This window comes from Lactuca serriola, chromosome 1 (assembly GCF_051521515.1).
Source record: "Lactuca serriola cultivar US96UC23 chromosome 1, Lser_US96UC23_V15, whole genome shotgun sequence".
NCBI lineage: Eukaryota > Viridiplantae > Streptophyta > Magnoliopsida > Asterales > Asteraceae > Lactuca > Lactuca serriola.
Window position 1 is genome coordinate 22,281,767 of NC_136408.1, and position 18,989 is coordinate 22,300,755.

Below are 18,989 nucleotides of genomic sequence, written 5' to 3' on the forward strand. Positions count from 1 at the left end.
CTTCATAATAGAGTTTTTTTAACGCATCTCATTGCAGCGTTAGATGTTTATTACAAGTTTGTGCTGGTTAATCCTCATAGAGGTTGCCATCAAAAAGAAATACCAAGGGAAGTGGGAACCATGTTCATGTTCCTTGCAGTAGTCATGGGTGGATAGAATGAAATCTTTCACCCTAGCCTATGTTGTGGGCAAGATAGAGAGTGGGGAGACATGGATATGGTTTTTAACAAAGTTCCATTCAACAAAAATTTAGAAGACTTAGCAATCACATTAGATGAGATTCAATCCATTGAACAAGCAGTTGGGCTCACTTGGGCTGCTCGGGCATGTATTTCCAAACTTCGTTGTTGGCATTTGCTAATAACTATGATTCGAAATGTGGGATTAATATTCTATTTAATAATTGTTGTAGACCATGTTTTGCGGGATTATTGAGATTGTCACAAAGAGCTTCTCCCAAACAGTTGCATTTTTTTTAATGTATGGACTAATATAACATTATGGTAAATAGATAAATGATTTTTATTAATTTACGAGTTTAGAATCCAACGATCTAAAATCGTTCTAACATTCTGATGATAACGAAAATTTTCATATGAACCTAACCCTATATATACCGAAATAATACATTAGAAGATCCTCAAAAGATGATATTTTTCAAGATGAAATTTTATGAAATTCCTACTTATAAAAGACAGATTATTTATGAATGACATTCCTATAATATATGTATGAATAGTGAAAATCTAAAATGTGTAAGGTACGGAAATCTTATTTGATAAACATAAGGTAAAGTCTTTTTTTTTTTTTTTTTTTTTTTTTTTTTTTTTTTTTTTTTTGAAAGAGGTGAAGTCTTACAAACCACATGACAAAGAAGATGATAAACATGTATAAAACTTTTAAAAGGTATTTGAAATTTCATCTAAAAACTCCTTTTTAATTTACTACTTTTTGAAAAGTCAATAAGTTAAAAAAAATGTTTGGATACTTAATAAGGACTTTTAAAACAATTTTTGGTTTAGCCTTTGAAAAGAAGTTTTAAAGAAGTTATAATTTGTGACTTCTTGAAATGACTTACGACTTATTAGAATAAAAAAACAAGCAAAAGTCATTAAGTTAGCCAAACACTTCTTACCTTACTAACTTATTGACTTTTGCCACTAAAAAATTAATCCAAACACTTTTTAAAATTTTTTTTTTTCCACATTCATAAGTCAATAAGTTTTTTTTGGATAAAAGTCATTTTTAACTTTAAAATGAAATTCCAAACACGCTCTTAAAGAAACAAACCCCATGTGAAATGTATTCAAGTCAAAGGGAGCATATTCATGTGAGCAGGTCAAACAAAATATACAAGTACAAATTTTTAAGTTTTGTAAAAAAAAAAAAAAGATAGTCTTTTGTAGGCCTTAAATCAATTTATAACTTAGCAAGCCTAAAATGCAAGAATTGTATCCCACGACAGATATTAAATTTGTAATCTCATTTCTAATGCCAGCAACCATGAGAAAGTCTGCGAGTATTATTATTTCACAACATAACATAAGAGTACGTAAAACCTCCAAAAAGACACAACACAACAACATATCATCCATCGTCTCGGTTGCTACAACAACCATACTTACTTAACATCATAAACATAAACACCCCAACAAACAGACTTTACTTATTCATCAAACATGAAACTGAAAAAGCATCAGAGAATGTCGGCCTCATGAGGCATAAAGTCCTCACTAGGCCTATAGTATTTTGCAGGGGAGTACAGCCCCAGATTTCCCACCTGACTTGTGTACAGACAAGCAAAACGCTCCACCTATCACAATTCACAACCAAAATAACCAATCAATCAATAGAACTAACTTTTTTTTTTTACACAAAACCAAATTATACAACCTAACCACACATGACATGTTCAGTTATGAAGGTGTGGTTAGGTTGTATGATTTGGTTTTGTGTTGAAACTGTAAAAGATTAAAAAGAAAAGGTGACCTGGTGTGCAAAGCGGGAGTTTTGGTACCCTGTTTTCATCAGCTGGCCCCACACCGGATGAAACTGTATTGAATGTATACACACATACATAAGTATCTATAGATGTAATACAATTACTTGTTAATTTGTAGTTTACCTTCTGGTGGAAGATCCTTTGAGACTCTTGATGAGCTGCCCGGACACGTGCCCGCTGCCCCTCAAGCACCTCAAGCTTTGCACTGATCTTTTCCTTTTCACCAACATCCAGATTCTCATGCCTGAAACCAAACCAAACCAAAAATATAATCATAAAATTTCAAGAAAATAAAATAAAATAGTAGGGTAGGATACATTAACATACTCGAGGGACCACTTCAAATGATGAGTCTGGTCTTCAATCTGATCTCTCTCACTCCTAAGCAGTTGCAGTTTCTGCACAAACATAGCATATATAAATAAATAAATAAATAGATATTTAATATCTCACAACAAAAAAAGAAAAAAAGAAAAAAAGTTTACCTTTCGAGTGTCACGTGAGGATGCCAGAACTTGAACCTCCTTTTCAAGTTCTGGAACAACAAGCATTGTCCTCCAGCCTATCCCCCACAATCAACCACATCACATGTTAATTAATAATTCTATAAATAAAAAACCAAACAAATCCATAGCTATTACCAAGAACTTTTTTGCTGCGTAAGATATCCCCATAGATATGATCTCCAACATAAAGAACCTAACAATAATTTCAATACCATATCTTAATTGTAACAAACTAAAAAATTATTTGAAAACATATGAAGAAAGAGAGGAAAATACAAACACCTGTGAGCTTGAGCCAACATTGAGTAGTTTATGGAGATGCCCCACATTGCCTCCCTGAAAAACCTTGCATTGCTTCGGGATGTGATCTGGCAGATCTAGATCAGGGCACCCCACCTACTCATACATAATTTAAAAAAAAAAAAAACATTTTACATATGAAGAAGAAACACAAGGAGTTTACCTGAACATGGGCATAAAAGGAAAAGGTTAACCAACCTGAGCAAGTGGAGTGCCATTATCAGTATTGATAAGCTTCCCTGACTCCGTCTCAACAGCAAAAAGATTAGCACGGTTTACATCATGGAAAAACCCTGGTTTCGCACTGCATCAACCATGCAAAATATTTACAAATAAACTTTTTTTTTTTTTTTGAAAAATATATAGTCAAGTTAAAAGCATGTTGCAGTACAGATTTTTTTTTCAAAAAAAAAAAGGAAACAGAAAAACCAGAACCTGCCAGTGATGACAAAGTCAAAATGCTGGAGCCAATCAAGACTTGGAGAGGAGTCACCGTTCTTCGTCTGGGTCCCACAAACAAAATTCATAACAACATTTGTGTAATCCCAGAGGCTGCATTACATGAATAAAGAAAGGTCAAATGGATATTATTATTATTATTATACTAGGTAAAGGTATTGAAACATTCAACTGTTTTTCACAAGGAACAAATAAAACTATTACGAATATAACATTGCCTATAGATAATAACTGTTTGATTGTAAAAGAGGAACTGCTGATGGAAAATTTATGTTTTATGAAACATCTCGAGGTAATATATTTTAAAATAATATGCAAGTTGTAAGCATTTTATATATACCTGTTTGTCACCAAGAATACAGCACGACCAGAAGTTTTAAGCATTTTGAGCATCGGGACTATCGAGTTGTCCTCATTGATATACCTGATAATTGAAAAACATATTTAAGGAGATTGAATATACAAAGAAAGCCACTGACATGCAGAAACATATTTAAGCATTGTCTATTCAATTTAATCTTAGGGGTCTATTATGTAACTTAGCCTTGCTGATGTGTCCACTAAAGAGCTTAGCAAGACACCCCTGCAAGTTGAACAAGTGCAGTATCTATGTACCAACTCAAGGAGGGCGGCAGAGTAATCAACTAATCTTAGTTATTTAGCAGAGACTTGGGTTCCTAATTTATGGAGATTTTATTCTATTATTATTATTACCTTTTTGGTATCTTTCTTAACACATGCATAAATACCTCTATAAATTGACAGGCATAAAAGAAACTTAACAAAACTCATTCACAAAGTTGTTCAATCTTTGGTAAGGGAAGGAACTGATTATCAAACGACTTCAAATCTAATACTTAGTACTTAAACTACTTGCATTCAATAAATTAGTTTTGGATTCATGTTCGTTCGCCATTAGTCTTTACTCATATAGATATCAGAAAATGGTTATAATTAATTCAATATTAGATTGGTTGATTTTTATGTTTTTTATATTATGTATACACACTAATCTAAGACTAATGATTGAAAAAGTAAAAGTGACAACATCTAATATGTTCAAATCTATTTTATTTAAGAAACTTGCACTTTTCATCAGTTACAATTATACCTCACTTGGAAAGTTGTTCAGCCTTAGAGAAAGAGAATTACCAAACTTGGAAAATTTTCATTATTTATATTTTTGTTGTTTTCTTTAACAGTCAAAATGATGAGTTAGTAGTGATAAGCTATGCAGTATCACGTGTCCTTCCGTGTTAAGTAGGAACTCGAATTGGTTTCCACGTGTATACAATAAGCGGTCATTACAGACAGCTGGAGTGGACACCTCTCCTCTAGAATTTATTAGCATCACGTCACGTGTCCTTCCGTGTTAAGTAGGAACTCAGACTCATTTCCACGTGTACACAATAAGCGGTCATTACTAGACAGCTGGAGTGGACACCTCTTTTACAATTTATAAGCATCACGCATCCTTCTGTGTTAAATAGGCCTTCCACCCCCAACTTTCATTTTCCTCCTAGCCCAGGTAAGCTCCACCTCCGGTAAGTCCCTTTCTTCAGACTCCTTCACTCTTTTCATGTAGAGCACCTTTCACATATATATTGTAGTAGTTTCTCCAATAAATATACACTATTCTACTCTGCTTTGTAGAATTTCATGTAGAGCACCTTTTACACTTCACCTCTTTTTCCTTGCTTCTTCTCTTACAGTTTCTTCATTTATTTAGTCTTGCCATTTTGGCCCATAAATCTGTATATTTATTGTATAGATAGTCGGTTCTAATATTAAGTTGTTGCGGTATATATATATATATATATATATATATATATATATATATATATATTACCATCTTTATTTATTTGATATCCTTTGTATGTATATTTATCTTGTTAGAGATTTACATTATCTATTGAGCTTTATAGATATTACATTGCAGTTATTTGCATGTTAGTTACTTAGTTATTAGAGAGTGTAATTGGTTAAGTAGTGATACTTGAGACTGAGAAGGCGAGGAATGGAGTAGGTGTTCTGTTGTCTCCGAAGCTGAAAGAAGATGTTGTAATAGGATTATGGTCCTGAAGATAGCATCCGAGGAGGTGCTGAACATTGAGAGTGTGTGCAAAGATTGATGCAGATCATGCATACCAGGTATGGAATAGAGCAATCAGTTCCATCAAAGAGGTTGCCAAAGACACACTTCATGGAAGTCGAGGTACAAAGTAAATCATGGTGGTTGAGCAAGGGGTTCCAAGCTAAGATTAAGGTTAAACAAACTCGTTTTAAGAAGTCTTCTGAGTGTAGTAAGGGCAGGGATAGAGGCATAGCATAGGAAAGATATAAGGGAAGCCAAAGTAGAAGCGAAGAAAGCAGCGATCAAAGCCAAGGCCATGACATACAAGGAGATGTATGGGAGATTGGGTACAAAGGAATCTTCAAGCTAGCAAACCCAGACAGAGACAAAAAGACAGGAAATGTTAGGTATATTAAGGATGGCAATGGTTGAAAGATAGAGGATATTAGAGGAAAGGGTAGCTATTTTCATTCCTTATATAAGAACTTAGTCATACAATAGAACTGGGGAGAAAGCGTTAGAGGCTATGTTGCGAAGTGTCTAAAATTAATTTGGAATCTTGGAAGTTAGAAGGGCCTCAACGAGAGATGTAAGGGCTATTTGCTGGTCAATGACTTGCTTGTGACTGGGTTCTAGTTGGAGACACGACATCTAATATGATAGAGATTAGGCCATATTCCTGACTACGCATTAAACTTTTAATCTGACTACTCTGAAAGGATTAAATCAGTAGGGGTGGAACAAGGATTTTTGTGGTGTTGTGTCACTACAGCAAAAAAAATATATACATATATTTCAAAAAAAGTAAATTAAAAAGTAAAATATGGTAAATAGTTATTGCAAAAAAATTTCGTTGCAAACACTGGATGTACATGTTTTAAAGCATGTATTGTCATGTGTTGCAACTGTTATGTTGTATTGTGAATGTAAGAATTTTTTATCCCCACAAAAAAATATATCATAAGTATTTACTAGACACGTTTTGTTCCATCTTATATTTAAATTTTAAGATCAATTACTTCAATTTCATCCTCAAATTTGGAAAAAATTACCTCTGTTAATAGTAAGGTCAAATGGATATCACTAGATAGTTTGAGTTCTAAAAAATTATCATCAAAGAAAAAGATATCAGGATCATCATAATCCACTTATAAAATTCTTAACAAAACTTATAACGAAAATCAAAACAACTATGAACTGATTTAGACTTCTGATTAATACTGAGCAAAATTTTCAACATTTAAGAGTTCAAAACATGTTATATTTATATATTATGATAATTAGAAAAATTCGCATGTAACGTGACACCATGGACATCACAGACTCGTAGTTCCACCCCTACTGAGAAGAAAACTGTAGTCTTGCAATGTTATAGTCACATAACATAAGCCAAAAGCTACTTTTTTAAACCAGAAAACATAAATTGACAAGTGAAAAACACATACTTTTTTATATCTTTTGCAACCAATGTCTTCAAAGTTCCATCACGATGGCACATATCAACAGCAGAGCGGACATCGTTATACAGATGAGAGTAGCTGCAACAAATTATTTGAAATGTTAACATATATTGAGATACCATTCCAAAAAACAAACATGTGTGCCCCTTTATTTAGTTCCCTTTTCAACACAAAAATAATGATTTTCAGATTTATTACCATGAATAGCCACATACATTCCATATAGAATATACTTTAAACACTTATTTTCAGCTTTCAAATGACAAAACTGAATCTTACCTCTATACTGTCATTTGTACATACTTTATTGTTGAATTTTACTTTAAACTCTTATTTTCTCAAAATTTTCTTTCGGACTTCTGTTTATTAACATAAGATATCTCAAAACTGAAAAGATTATTTGCCTTTAATGTGATTAAACAGAAACATTAACAAGTTGCGATTGAGCAACAGAAACCAAAAGAAAGAACACATCCACAGGAAGATGGCATGTGAAAATAAAAGAGATCAATGCAAGAAAAAAATATCATACTTTCATTTACTTGTATTATAACATCTTACTTCCATTTTCTTTTTCTATTACAGCATTATACTTTCAATTTTTTTTCTTATTACTTCCATTTTTTTTTCTTACTAGGACATCATACTACAAAACTATACCTAATTATAGCAGTGAAAATTTCTTTGTATTTGCATAATATTGCTATATGTGGGTAGAATTATCAATATATAAATATGTAATGACAATAAATGAAAGTAGGATGCTATAATATAGAAACCAATGAAAGTATGTTGCTATATTTTGCAATTAAGCCGATATAGAAATGCACGTACAAATGTAAAAGATTTACGGTCTGATATAGAAGAAATGCTGATACAAATGTACAAAATGCGTCTTTTTTAAAGGAGTATTTTCTTTTTCAAGGTCATCTAAGTTGAAATGATCATCACATTACAGAAGAGAACTTCAGTCCACTTCAAATATGGAAAATCAGGCTAGTGTTTTTTTAAACTCTGAATTTACATTTGTAGATATGCTGTTCCAAAAAGATTTTTTTGTAAGACCTTTTATAAATTATAGGTGGTTATCAATTATATTAATTACATCCAAATCATTCTTACAAGTTACCATACTTGAATTTGAAAAGCAAGAGTTAATACAAGAAAGTTAATAGCAATCAAGTGAATCCCACCACATATTGAATGAATGTTTTTAAGCCAATTACAACTGCAGCATCAAGCAGATACTGGAAATATGTTTAGTTGGTTATATTTGCAATTAAGAAAATAAAAAAGTTTTAAGTTAGCTGCACCCCTTACTCTTTTTCTTCTGGTATTTTCCCTGGGTTATTATCCTTGAAGTCAACCAGCTGAGCAAATAAATAAGCTTCAGCTAGAGAGAAAAGGGTATCAATATGTGCATAGTCAGGCCCATCAAATGCATCTCGGACAAAGCTATTCCCATATGTAGAAACCTTTTCATTCTTTGATATCAGCCTAAATCCATGATAGGCTACTTTCACATATTTGTGCCTGTCCATCTAAAAGAGACAAGATAACAAAAGAATTAGAAATTGGGAAAAATCAATAATCTAAGGGCGTGTTTGGTTGTGGAATGTTTTCAATTTTTTAGAAAACATTTTCAGAAAATGGAGTCAAGTTCTCATTTTCAGTTTTCAGTGAAAATTAAAAAAAAAATGTTTGGTTAAAAGTGGTGGAGTTTTCATTTTCTATTTTAGAAAAATTAACAAACGCGTTTGGTTGTGTATTTTCTACCACTATTCATTTTCCAAATTTTGTAACTTCAATCATTAAAATATTTAACATATTCGAAAATAAAATGAAACAAAAAAATAATATAACAATCAACATAAAATTTAATGTGTAATTCAACATGCCAACACCCACCCATCTCACCCCTCACCCCCACCCCACCTACACCCATACCCATACCCACACCCACCCCTACCCATATCCACACACCCACCCACATACCTACATCCACCCACCCCTACACCATCCACCCCCCCACACACTTAGAAGTGGGTAGGGTGGGTGTGGAGATTTGGGAGGGTGTGAGGGTAGCAGTAAGGGTATGGGTAAGGGTGTGGGAAAATAGGGGGTATAAGGGCATGAAGTAGGGGTGGGGTGTGGGATTTGGAATAGGGTGCGACGGGTTGGGTGGGTGGGAGTAGGGGTAGGGGTGTAGGCAAATGAAGGTAGAGGGGTGTGAGGTGGGAGTGGGGGTAGGTAGATATGAGGATTTGGGAAAGGGTGGTAGGGTTAGGTGGGTGTGGGGTGGGATAGGAGTAGGGGTAGGGGTAGGGGTAGGTGTGTAGACAATTGTAGGTATAGGGGTGGGGTGGGTGGATGTGGGGATTTAGGATAGGGTGGGGTGTGGTTAGGTGGGTGTGGGGTGGGATGGAAGTAAGGGTAGGGGTAGGGGTAAGGGTGTGGGAAAATGAAGGGATAGGGGTGTGAGGTGTAGGTGGGTGTGGGTGGATGTAGGGATTTGGGATAGGGTAAGGTGGGGTTAGGTGGGTGTAGGTGGGATGGGAATGGGGGGTACGGGTAGGGGTGTGGACAAATAGAGGTATAGGGGTGTGGTGGATATGGGGATTTGGGATAAGGTAGGGTAGGGTTAGGTGGGTGTAGGGTGGATGGGTGGGATGGGAGTGGGGGTAAGGGTAGGGGTGTGGACAAATGGAGGTATAGGGGTGTTAGGTGGATGGGAGTGCGGGTAGGGGTAGGGGTGTGGACAAAGAAAGGTATAGGGGTGTTAGGTGGATGTGGGGATTTGGGATAGGGTGGGTGGGTTTAGGGTGGGATGGGAGTGAGGGTAGGGGTAGGGGTGTGGAGAAATGGAGGTATAGGGGTATGAGGTGGGAGTAGGGTTAGGTGGGTGTGGGGTGGGATGGTAGTGGGTTTAGGTGGGTGTAGGGTGGGATGGGAGTGGGGGTAGGGGTAGGGGTGTGGACAAATGGAGGTATAGGGGTATGAGGTGGGAGTAGGGTTAGGCGGGTGTGGGGTGGGATGGTAGTGGGGGTAGGGTTAGGGGTAGGGTGTGGAAAAATGGAGGTATATGGGTGTGAGGTGGATACGGGGATTTGGGATAAAGTGGGGTGGGTTTAGGTGGGTGTAAGGTAGAATGGGAGTGGGGGGTAGTGTGAGGTAGATGTGGAGATTTGGGATAGGGTAGGGTGGGGTTAGGTGGGTGTGGGGTGGGATGGGAGTGGGGGTAGGGGTAGGGGTGTGGACAAATGGAAGTATAGGGGTGTGAGGTGGATGTGGGGATTTTGGGATAGGGTGGGGTGGGTTTAGGTGGGTGTAGGGTGGGATGGGCGTAGGGGTAGGGTTAGGGGTGTGGACAAATGGAGGTATAAGGGTGTAAGGTGGGAGTGGGCATGGATGGATGTAGGGATTTGGGATAGGGTGGGTCTGGGGTGGGATGGGAGTGAGGGAAGGGGTAGGGGTGTGGGAAAATGGGGGTATAAGGGGTGTGAGGTGGGGGTGGGGGTGGATGGATGGATGTGAGGATTTAGGATAGGGTGGGGGTGGGGTAGGGTGTTGGTGTTTAGGGGGATGGGTTAGGTGGGTGTAGGGTGGGATGGGAGTGGGGTGTGGGGTAGGTTGATGTGGGGATTACCGCGTGTGTGTGTGTGTGTGTGTTTGTAGGTGGGGATGGGGATTTGGGGTTGGGGGGTAGGGATAGGGTGGGGTGGGTTTAGGTGGGTGTGGAGTGGGGTAGGGTATAGGTAGGGTGTTGGTGTGGGTGGGGGTAGGGGTTAAGTGGGTATGAGGGTGGTGGTTAGGTGGGTATGAGGGTGGGGTGGGTGTGGGGTGGTATGGGAGTGGGGTGGGATGGATATGAGTGTTGGTGTTTGTGTAGGAATTACATTTTAGAAGAAAATTAAAAAAACATAAAACTTTGGAAAACAATAAAAACCACTTTTTCTAATTTAGATACAAGTTGAAAAGTGAAACAAAAAATCATGAATTTTTTTTTTTTTTGAAAATCAGCCGAACAAGTTTTCAAATTTTTCATTTTGCTTGGAAATTTTTTCTGAAAAACTAGAAACTTCTCTTTTTTTGAAAATCAACCGAACAAGTTTTCAAAATTTTCATTTTGCTTGGAAATTTTTTCTGAAAAACTAGAAACTTCTCTTTTTTTGAAAATCAACCGAACAAGTTTTCAAAATTTTCATTTTGCTTGAAAATTTTTTCTGAAAAAACTAGAAACTTCTCTCCAACCAAACGCATCCCAAGGCAATTAGTTCAAAATATGCTATTCTCGTATCTATGTAATTAGGAATAAAACCTTCAGTATATTTCCTCTCTTTTTATCAAGAACCAGTCCTCTGACCATGTATGTCCAATCAAAAGACCATTTCAGTAACTGCATCAAAAGAAAAAAAAAATCATATTTGAGAACCAAAACCAAAATATTTGTATAAAGCAGGATGAAGATAACAAACCTCTGCAGGGTATCCCAAGTTGCTTACTAGCTTTTCAACTGTACCATCATATGCAAGGGACTCAAAAGTGTCAGCCTTGTACTGTGCCAAGGTATAGTCCATATCAAAGCCAACAGCAACTATATTTTTCATATTCACAGCACTGTTACAGAAAATCTGTTTGCCTATGTCAATGTTTTGCCTTCCTTCAGGCGATGACCATAAGCCTGGAAACTGAGCATCTCCACAGCCATTAGTTCCTTGTATCCCTGACATAACTCCATCTGCGCTGTAGCCATCCATTTCACAACTTGCTCCTAGTTACAGATCCTGTTTAATAGAAGAATAGTGAGTATCTTTCTGATGGTTGATGAAAGCAACTTCACTGAAGAGAATACTACTTGTAAGGATAAGTAAAAATGACACAAAATTCATCAAACCTGGATACAACCAAAAGAGAAAGAAAGAAGAAACATCAACATGCATTTGAAGCAAATTTCAACATTAGACACATGTTAGGCCTAAATTTGAACAAGCAAAGAGAGCATTGTAGTAAAATTGCAAAACAGGAGAGCTGAAACCTGGAATCGATTAACTAGCAGGCCAAATTTTCATACCATCACCTAAAGAAATACGAAATACAAAAAGATAACACGCGCCTAAAGCAAATTCAACAGTAACCGGGTAAAAGTCCTTTCAGATCAAAGAAGAGGAGCAACAAAACAGTAGAATTCGAGTAATGTCTATCGAACTAACACAAAACCTCGAATTATTCAGCCGATCAACACAAAAACCTTGCATGCAAAGTAGAATTCGACACTAAACCGTACAGAAATAAGCGAATTCAAAAATTACTAGAAAAGACACTTCAAAACAGATACAAAATCAGAGCATTTGAAGTAGATCAATAATAATAATAATTCGAACAAACGTTGAGACCTTTTGGCAGTGCGGAAGTTTTGAGAAGGAGAAAAACCTAAATCGGCAATCGAAGAACCAAATTGGGGAAAACTGGAATGCGAAGGGTAGAGAAGATATAAACAGATTAAAGAGGTGGGGGTTTTGGGTAGACGCATCTTATCACTTGTCTAATAAAGGCATTCTGGGGCGGTGGATCAACGTGACAAGTGGAATCCGATATCGCAGCATCGTCGTGTCAATTCGTGTTGACGTTCGATTGCAACCTGGCAGTGTTGTTAATGATGATGATGCAAGATACCGCTTCAACAAAATGCGCTTACGCACATCAGTTGGAATTTAGCGATTAATAGCAGGATTCGTAATTGAAATTTGATGATAGTTCATTTCTGGACGGAACCGGATTCCCCTGAAAACACGCTTCGTTTTCAGGGGAATAGTATTTGAGAAGGGTTTGTGTGAAAATGGCGGGGTGGCACACGTGTATGGGCGGTTGTTCGGAGGACGTTACCACAGTGAGTCGCGGCCGTGGCGGATGATGGTGGTAAGCGGAGGGTGGAGGTGGTTTTATGCTTTTTGCGGGTGGTGGTTTGTTGATGAACTCACGGAGGAGGAGTGAAGCTGGGCGGGGGAAACTGGATTTTTGGATGATATAAAACATTAACCCCTTGTAGTTTTCTAGTGTTTCAGTATGGTCCCATGTGATTTGACATATTGACTTTTATGGCCCACGCTTTAAAGCATGTACATTTTTGTCTCACTAAAAGTGGGTACAAGACAATGAAGCACAAATAAGTGCATCCATTGATGCTTGTCCAAATGTAGATGGACTTTAAATGTCCACAGCTTGAAAAATTAGAGTTGAAATGTAAACATAATTGTGATTATATATAAGTACTAGCTAATCATTATAACAGTAATATTATGTCGTTTTATAGTCATGGTTTTTTTTAAAAAAAAACATTAAATGATATTTGCCAAAAAAATTGTACATCTATAAACTAAACAAATCTGGTTATTTGATCAATTTGTTAACATATCTTAATCAAGCCCTTTCAATTCAAAAGAGTCCAAAAACGTTTAAATGTACTTTGTGGAGATAGTTTTTATCCAAGTCACGTTTCCAATACTTACACCAGCAATATTTAAAGAAATTTACAAAAATAGTCACTTACACTAATAACATTACAAAAATAGTTAAAAAAAATCGAAATTACAAAAATAGCCAACGATTTCGCAGATGGAGATGCCCCATCTGCGAAATGAGCTTCTCATCTGCGAAAGTACAAGCACCTAAAGCACAGCTGTGCTTTAGGTGTTTATAGTTTCGCAGGTGGTTTTAATTTTTTTTTTTAATATTTTTGCTGTATATATAGGGGTAATTTTGCAGATGGAATAGGTCCATCTGCGAAATACTCTCACTCTATCTGCGAAATCGTGGTATTTTTTGTATAATTTTTTTTTTCTTTTTTTTTTTAAGTTTGACTATGAAATGAATTGGTTTGACTATGAAATCATGTTGCTATATAAAAAGTTTTGTAGAAATTATACAAAAATTATAATTTCATAGTCAAACTTAAAATATATATATATATATATATATATATATATATATATATATATATATATATATATATACAAAAAATACCACGATTTCGCAGATAGAATGAGAGTATTTCGCAGATGGACCTATTCCATCTGCGAAATTACCCCTATATATACAACAAAAATATTAAAAAAAAGAAATTAAAACCACCTGCGAAAGTACAAGCACCTAAAGCACAACTGTGTTTTAGGTGCTTGTACTTTCGCAGATGAGAAGCTCATTTCGCAGATGGGGCATCTCCATCTGCGAAATCGTTGGCTAATTTTGTAATTTTGATTTTTTTGGCTATTTTTGTAATGCAATTAGTGTAAATGACTATTTTTGTCATTTTCTCCAATATTTATGTGATGAAAAGAGAAAATGGTAATATGTAGATCTTTTTATTTTTATTTTTTTTATTTTGTAGAAATTAAAGGATGTTCCATGTGGATATTAAAGTTCAACTTAAATAAGGCCTTTTTATATACACATTATGAGGGTAGTTTGTTACCACCATGACTCGCCACCACAATCATGCACACCATCGTGTGTACATCGTGATGGTTGTGCGTGGTTGATTGTGATCATGATAATGAAGGCTGACAACCAATCGTTTTTTTTATGTTTTTTTTTCTTTTTTCTTCTCTCTCTCTTCTTCACCATAGAAGTATAATCGGGACCGTATGTATTTTTGTTGCTTGTTGACCTGGAAGCTCTTTAGGTGTCTTGGTGTGGAAAATATACAAGGCAGTCTAATAAATAAATTTGATTGATTTCAACTTCATTTGGTGATATCTATATAGACAATAAAATATCTTTGATTTTTCTTTAAAGAAAAAAAAATCATAATAAAAGGAAAATGAAGATACAATTGACACTATTTCAACAACTAAAAAACAAACGAAAACCAAACATAAAAATTTCAAACTAATTCAAATTTTCAAATATTAACTTTTTTCTCTAGTAACTCAATATTGAAAGTTATTTGAGATTTCAAGTGCTAAATTTCACTCTTTTTTTCAATATGAAGATTCGTCTTTTTTAACTAGTGCATTGATTCTTTATATAATATAACACTGATAGTTATTTATTTTTGTTATTTAAAGTTGAATTTTTCCTTTTGGGTTTATGTCTTTATGAGGATGAGGATGAAAGAGTGAACTTTTTTCTTATTTGGATTGTATTTACAAAGGTAAGAATAGGGATGCACATGTTTTTTTTATCCTTAAATGGTGATTTTGTTTTTTTATATTTAAGTTCTTTAAAAATCTTGATTTTGTAACAAATATGGTTGTGTGTATATTGATCCTAAGACGTCTTATGATGCCTTCAAACATGACTTTTTGTAAATTAGCATGTATTTTTATTTATAATCGAGTTTTATAAATTATGAAATCAGTTAATCAAATTGGTATTGTTCGATCACAAATCCTAGAAACATACTATGAACTTCTAAAAATTTTAAACAACTATGACACTATTTACTATTCTGGTTTCGATCTTTTAATATAAAAGAATATATAAAACATAAAGTTACAAGGAACTTGGTTGCACATATCTAACTTTGGTGGAGCATCATAACTACAAGTACTATATTTGCAATATTTTTATCATAAAGGACTTTAACTTATAATCTACTGAAAATAAGGGGGTGTCAAGAAATTATCTTGGAAGGTAGCAAGTTTGTTAACTAAAAACTGCCAGGTTGTCAGGGGCTCGAAGGCCTCTCATCAGAATATACTTGATCCCTTATGTAAATTTGATTATCTTTATCTAGAGATATTGACAAATTTAACTATTATGAATTATATTTTGTCATAAAATATCCAAAACGTATTCATTTTTGAGCAGGTGGGCCAGTTGCAAAATACAAAAGTCCAAAAAGATATCCCCATATTTAAACCAAATATTCGATCATTTCACTTAATTTTACATTACATTTCTAAACTCCTCCACCACGAACGATCTTGAAAACTATTTTCTTTTTTGTTTATCATGCCAAACAAATTATATGTTAAAGAGAGGATTTATAAGTTTGGAAAATTAGATAAATTTAAAGGCAATGATTTTCTTAGGTGGCAAAAGTAGAAGCATTTTCTTTTGAATACTACAAAAAGTTGTGTATGTTTTGAGCACCCAAATTCTAGAAGTTATGGATGATGAAAAGCTGGAATAAATCCACAAAAGGATCAAGTAGGAGAGTAAGGATTACATATGTTTGGGACAAATATCTTGAATGGGATGTCTGATGCCCTTTCGATGTGTACCAGAAAGTGGAATCATCAAAAGAACTGTCGGATCAATTTGGAGCAAAATAAAATGGCGGAAGATGCTTTAACAAAGAAATTCATGATATATAATTTTAATGAATTATAATATGGTCGATTCTTGACTAGTGATGGAGTGGTACAATGAATTGCTCAACTTCTTAGACAATTTGCTCAACACAATATGAAAATGGATAATCCATTTTGGTTTCTAGTGTTAATGATACATTCATTACCCCTAATTTGGAAAGACTTTTGTTAAAACATAAAAAAGAAGTGTAAACAGTTCAATTAGTCGATCACTTGCAATAAAAGAATCTATTTGTGCATAAGAGAATGCAAAGCCCAAGGATGGTGCATTTACGTATGTTCACATGGTGGAAGAAAAAGCTAATTCTAACAAGTATAACACCAAGAACAAGAAACAAAAATTTGGACATCACGTTTGCTACAACAATAAACAGAAAAAATGGTTTGTGGGTGGTCACATAAAGTCGTTCACATGAAGAAATATTATCGTGTAAACTTGAACAGTACTAGAGCAAATGGCAATGGGTCGAGATAAGGGTCTATAGACCAGTCTCAACTCTAAGGTCAAATTTCATGTCATCTTTTATATATATATATATATATATATATATATATATATATATATATATATATATATATATATATATATATATATATATATATATATATATACTATCTTATAAAAGAAATCCTACTATTTCTAAAAATAGATTGAATATAATAATATTATTTTTATAAGACATTCAAATCATTAAGCTAATAGTACAAGTAGTCATCAATAAAATAATATTAAATTTTAACTTGTGTTTTGAATCCTTATATTTCTCAACAAATTCTATCTCCTTCCCTGAATTTTGGATAATTCAAAATTTGAAACCATCAGAAAATACATGTTGATTCAAATATCCCTCCTGCAGATGACTCTTTCTTAACAGGTTTTTATTTTAATCCTTACTTGTAATTGATTTCATCATTTTTAACTTTTTGTATTTTTATCTTATAAATATATTGGGTGAAGGCTTTATTATATCAGGTTTGTTCCTAAAAAGGTTTTTACTATGTTTCTTTAATGTGTTGGCTTTGCAGGTTCAAAGAACTCAACCAAGAGGGCCAGTTAGAGCATTGTATTATCATTAGTTTGTATATTTTGGCATCTTACTTTTGCAATAAAGAATGGTTAAACACACGATTTGACATGATTAAGGTAGTTTGTATATTTTTCATCTTGTTTAGTCTAAAAATGAAACATTTTTCATCATTGGTCTTTATACTATCAAGTTTCATCACATGGACTTCCTGATTACGGTGATTATTGTCCTTATTATAAGGTTCTATATAGATTTTGTTCAATATTTTAAGGTTTCGAGAACCTAAATCAATATGAATCCTTGAATTACATACCATCGTTGAAAATGTTTTAATTTGTGACCAAACTTGGTTTAAAATCACAATGAACAAGTTGACACCTGAGTATTTTGGCTTTCTCAAATGCCTATTTACTGACTTTTGAATCACAACACCTGAAATTTAAAGGTTTATTTTTATAAACTATTATTTATATATTTTAGCATTTTACTTAGTATGACATTAAATTAATAAAGGAATTAAGGAAAACGAAAAAAAAGAGGACGATAAACAGTACAAGTGGTTTGGGTATGTATAAATGGAAGTAATAACCATTTAGGGGGTGTTTGGCAAAATAACTTATTGCTTATTAGTTTATTAGCTTATAAGTTAATAAGTAAGTGTAAGGTAACTTATGAAAAAATGACGTGTTAGAGGTTCCCCACCAGAATAAGTTATTTTAACCCAAACATTTTTTAACTTATAGTGATGTGGAACCTATTAAGTTGTTTTAAAAAAGCTTAGCCAAACACCCCCTTAATATGGTATGGTAATGCTCTTGAAAAATAGATGTCATTTAATATTCATTTCTCGAAGTGAACGCAAAATGGTTTTAACTCTAAAGAGATCAAATTATTCGCCGCCCGCCGCTTTGCGCGGGTAGACGGCTAGTATATATATATATATATATATATATATATATATATATATATATATATATATATATATATATATATATATATATATATATATAGGTGGGTTCAATTGAGAAAATAAAAAAGGTTGAGAATGGGGGAATCATTCTCAGCCACTCATTTTATATAAGCATAAAAACACACGGTGGCAAACTTGTAAATATGATAACAACCTTCAATCTCAAATACGTATCTGTAGAGAATTAGATTACAGTTCAAACTCATTCATCGTTCATCATCCAAATTTCTTCTCCAACTTTCAACAATCATTCAGATTTCTTCAATTAAATCATCATCAACATCATCCAGTGCTAATCAATCATCGATCTTCGTCAATAATCAACACGATTCAATAGTTAACAACAAAAAATCGTTTTTGGTTCTTTTAATTCAACCTTCAATTGTGCTTGAATACGATCAGATCTTCAACATCTATGATTAATTATACTCACAGCGTTATTAGATCAACATCATCGATAATCAACAAAAATCCACTTCATATCATTCATTCAACATCGATTATCAAATAAAACTTCAAAACTGAGGTTAGAAAAAGATCAAATCGTTTTTTTTTGAAAAATTTCATATAATTCTCTATCAATCTACTCTTTTGTAAGATTTAAATAGTCAAAATATCATATTTTTAACATTTTTAAAAAAAGTTACATTGTATGCACTCCAACTGTTTGATGAAATGCATAAACTAAATTACCACGTTATATTCATATATGAATATGTTTTCTCAGTATATGATTATTAAAACAAAAAAAAAACAAATATACAAGTCTGTATGTTATTCATATGTGAATAACATATAAAAATTATATATATTTGTGAAAATACCTTGTAATATTCGTATGTGAATATACTGTGTAATATTCATATGTGAATATAC

At 34.1% G+C, this 18,989-nt stretch overlaps 1 protein-coding gene across 2 annotated transcripts; it reads right to left on the reverse strand.

Annotated features, from left to right (window-relative positions):
* Positions 1-1,464: 1,464 nt before the first annotated feature.
* On the reverse strand, positions 1,465-12,370 carry LOC145069918 (uncharacterized). 2 transcript variants are annotated; one of them, XM_079016935.1, is made up of 15 exons: positions 12,232-12,370; positions 11,277-11,585; positions 11,120-11,197; positions 8,122-8,342; positions 6,787-6,879; positions 3,608-3,691; positions 3,244-3,360; positions 3,007-3,112; positions 2,791-2,904; positions 2,644-2,701; positions 2,488-2,564; positions 2,330-2,400; positions 2,126-2,246; positions 1,990-2,052; positions 1,465-1,813 (listed from the first exon to the last, which is right to left on the reverse strand). In XM_079016935.1, the coding sequence occupies exons 2-15, from the start codon at positions 11,556-11,558 to the stop codon at positions 1,697-1,699; spliced, it is 1,602 nt and encodes a 533-aa protein (XP_078873061.1). In that variant the 5' UTR covers positions 11,559-11,585; positions 12,232-12,370; the 3' UTR covers positions 1,465-1,696. The 2 variants fall into 2 exon arrangements, with proteins under 2 accessions (XP_078873061.1, XP_078873012.1); XM_079016886.1 differs by having other exon boundaries at positions 12,195-12,333.
* Positions 12,371-18,989: the final 6,619 nt, after the last annotated feature.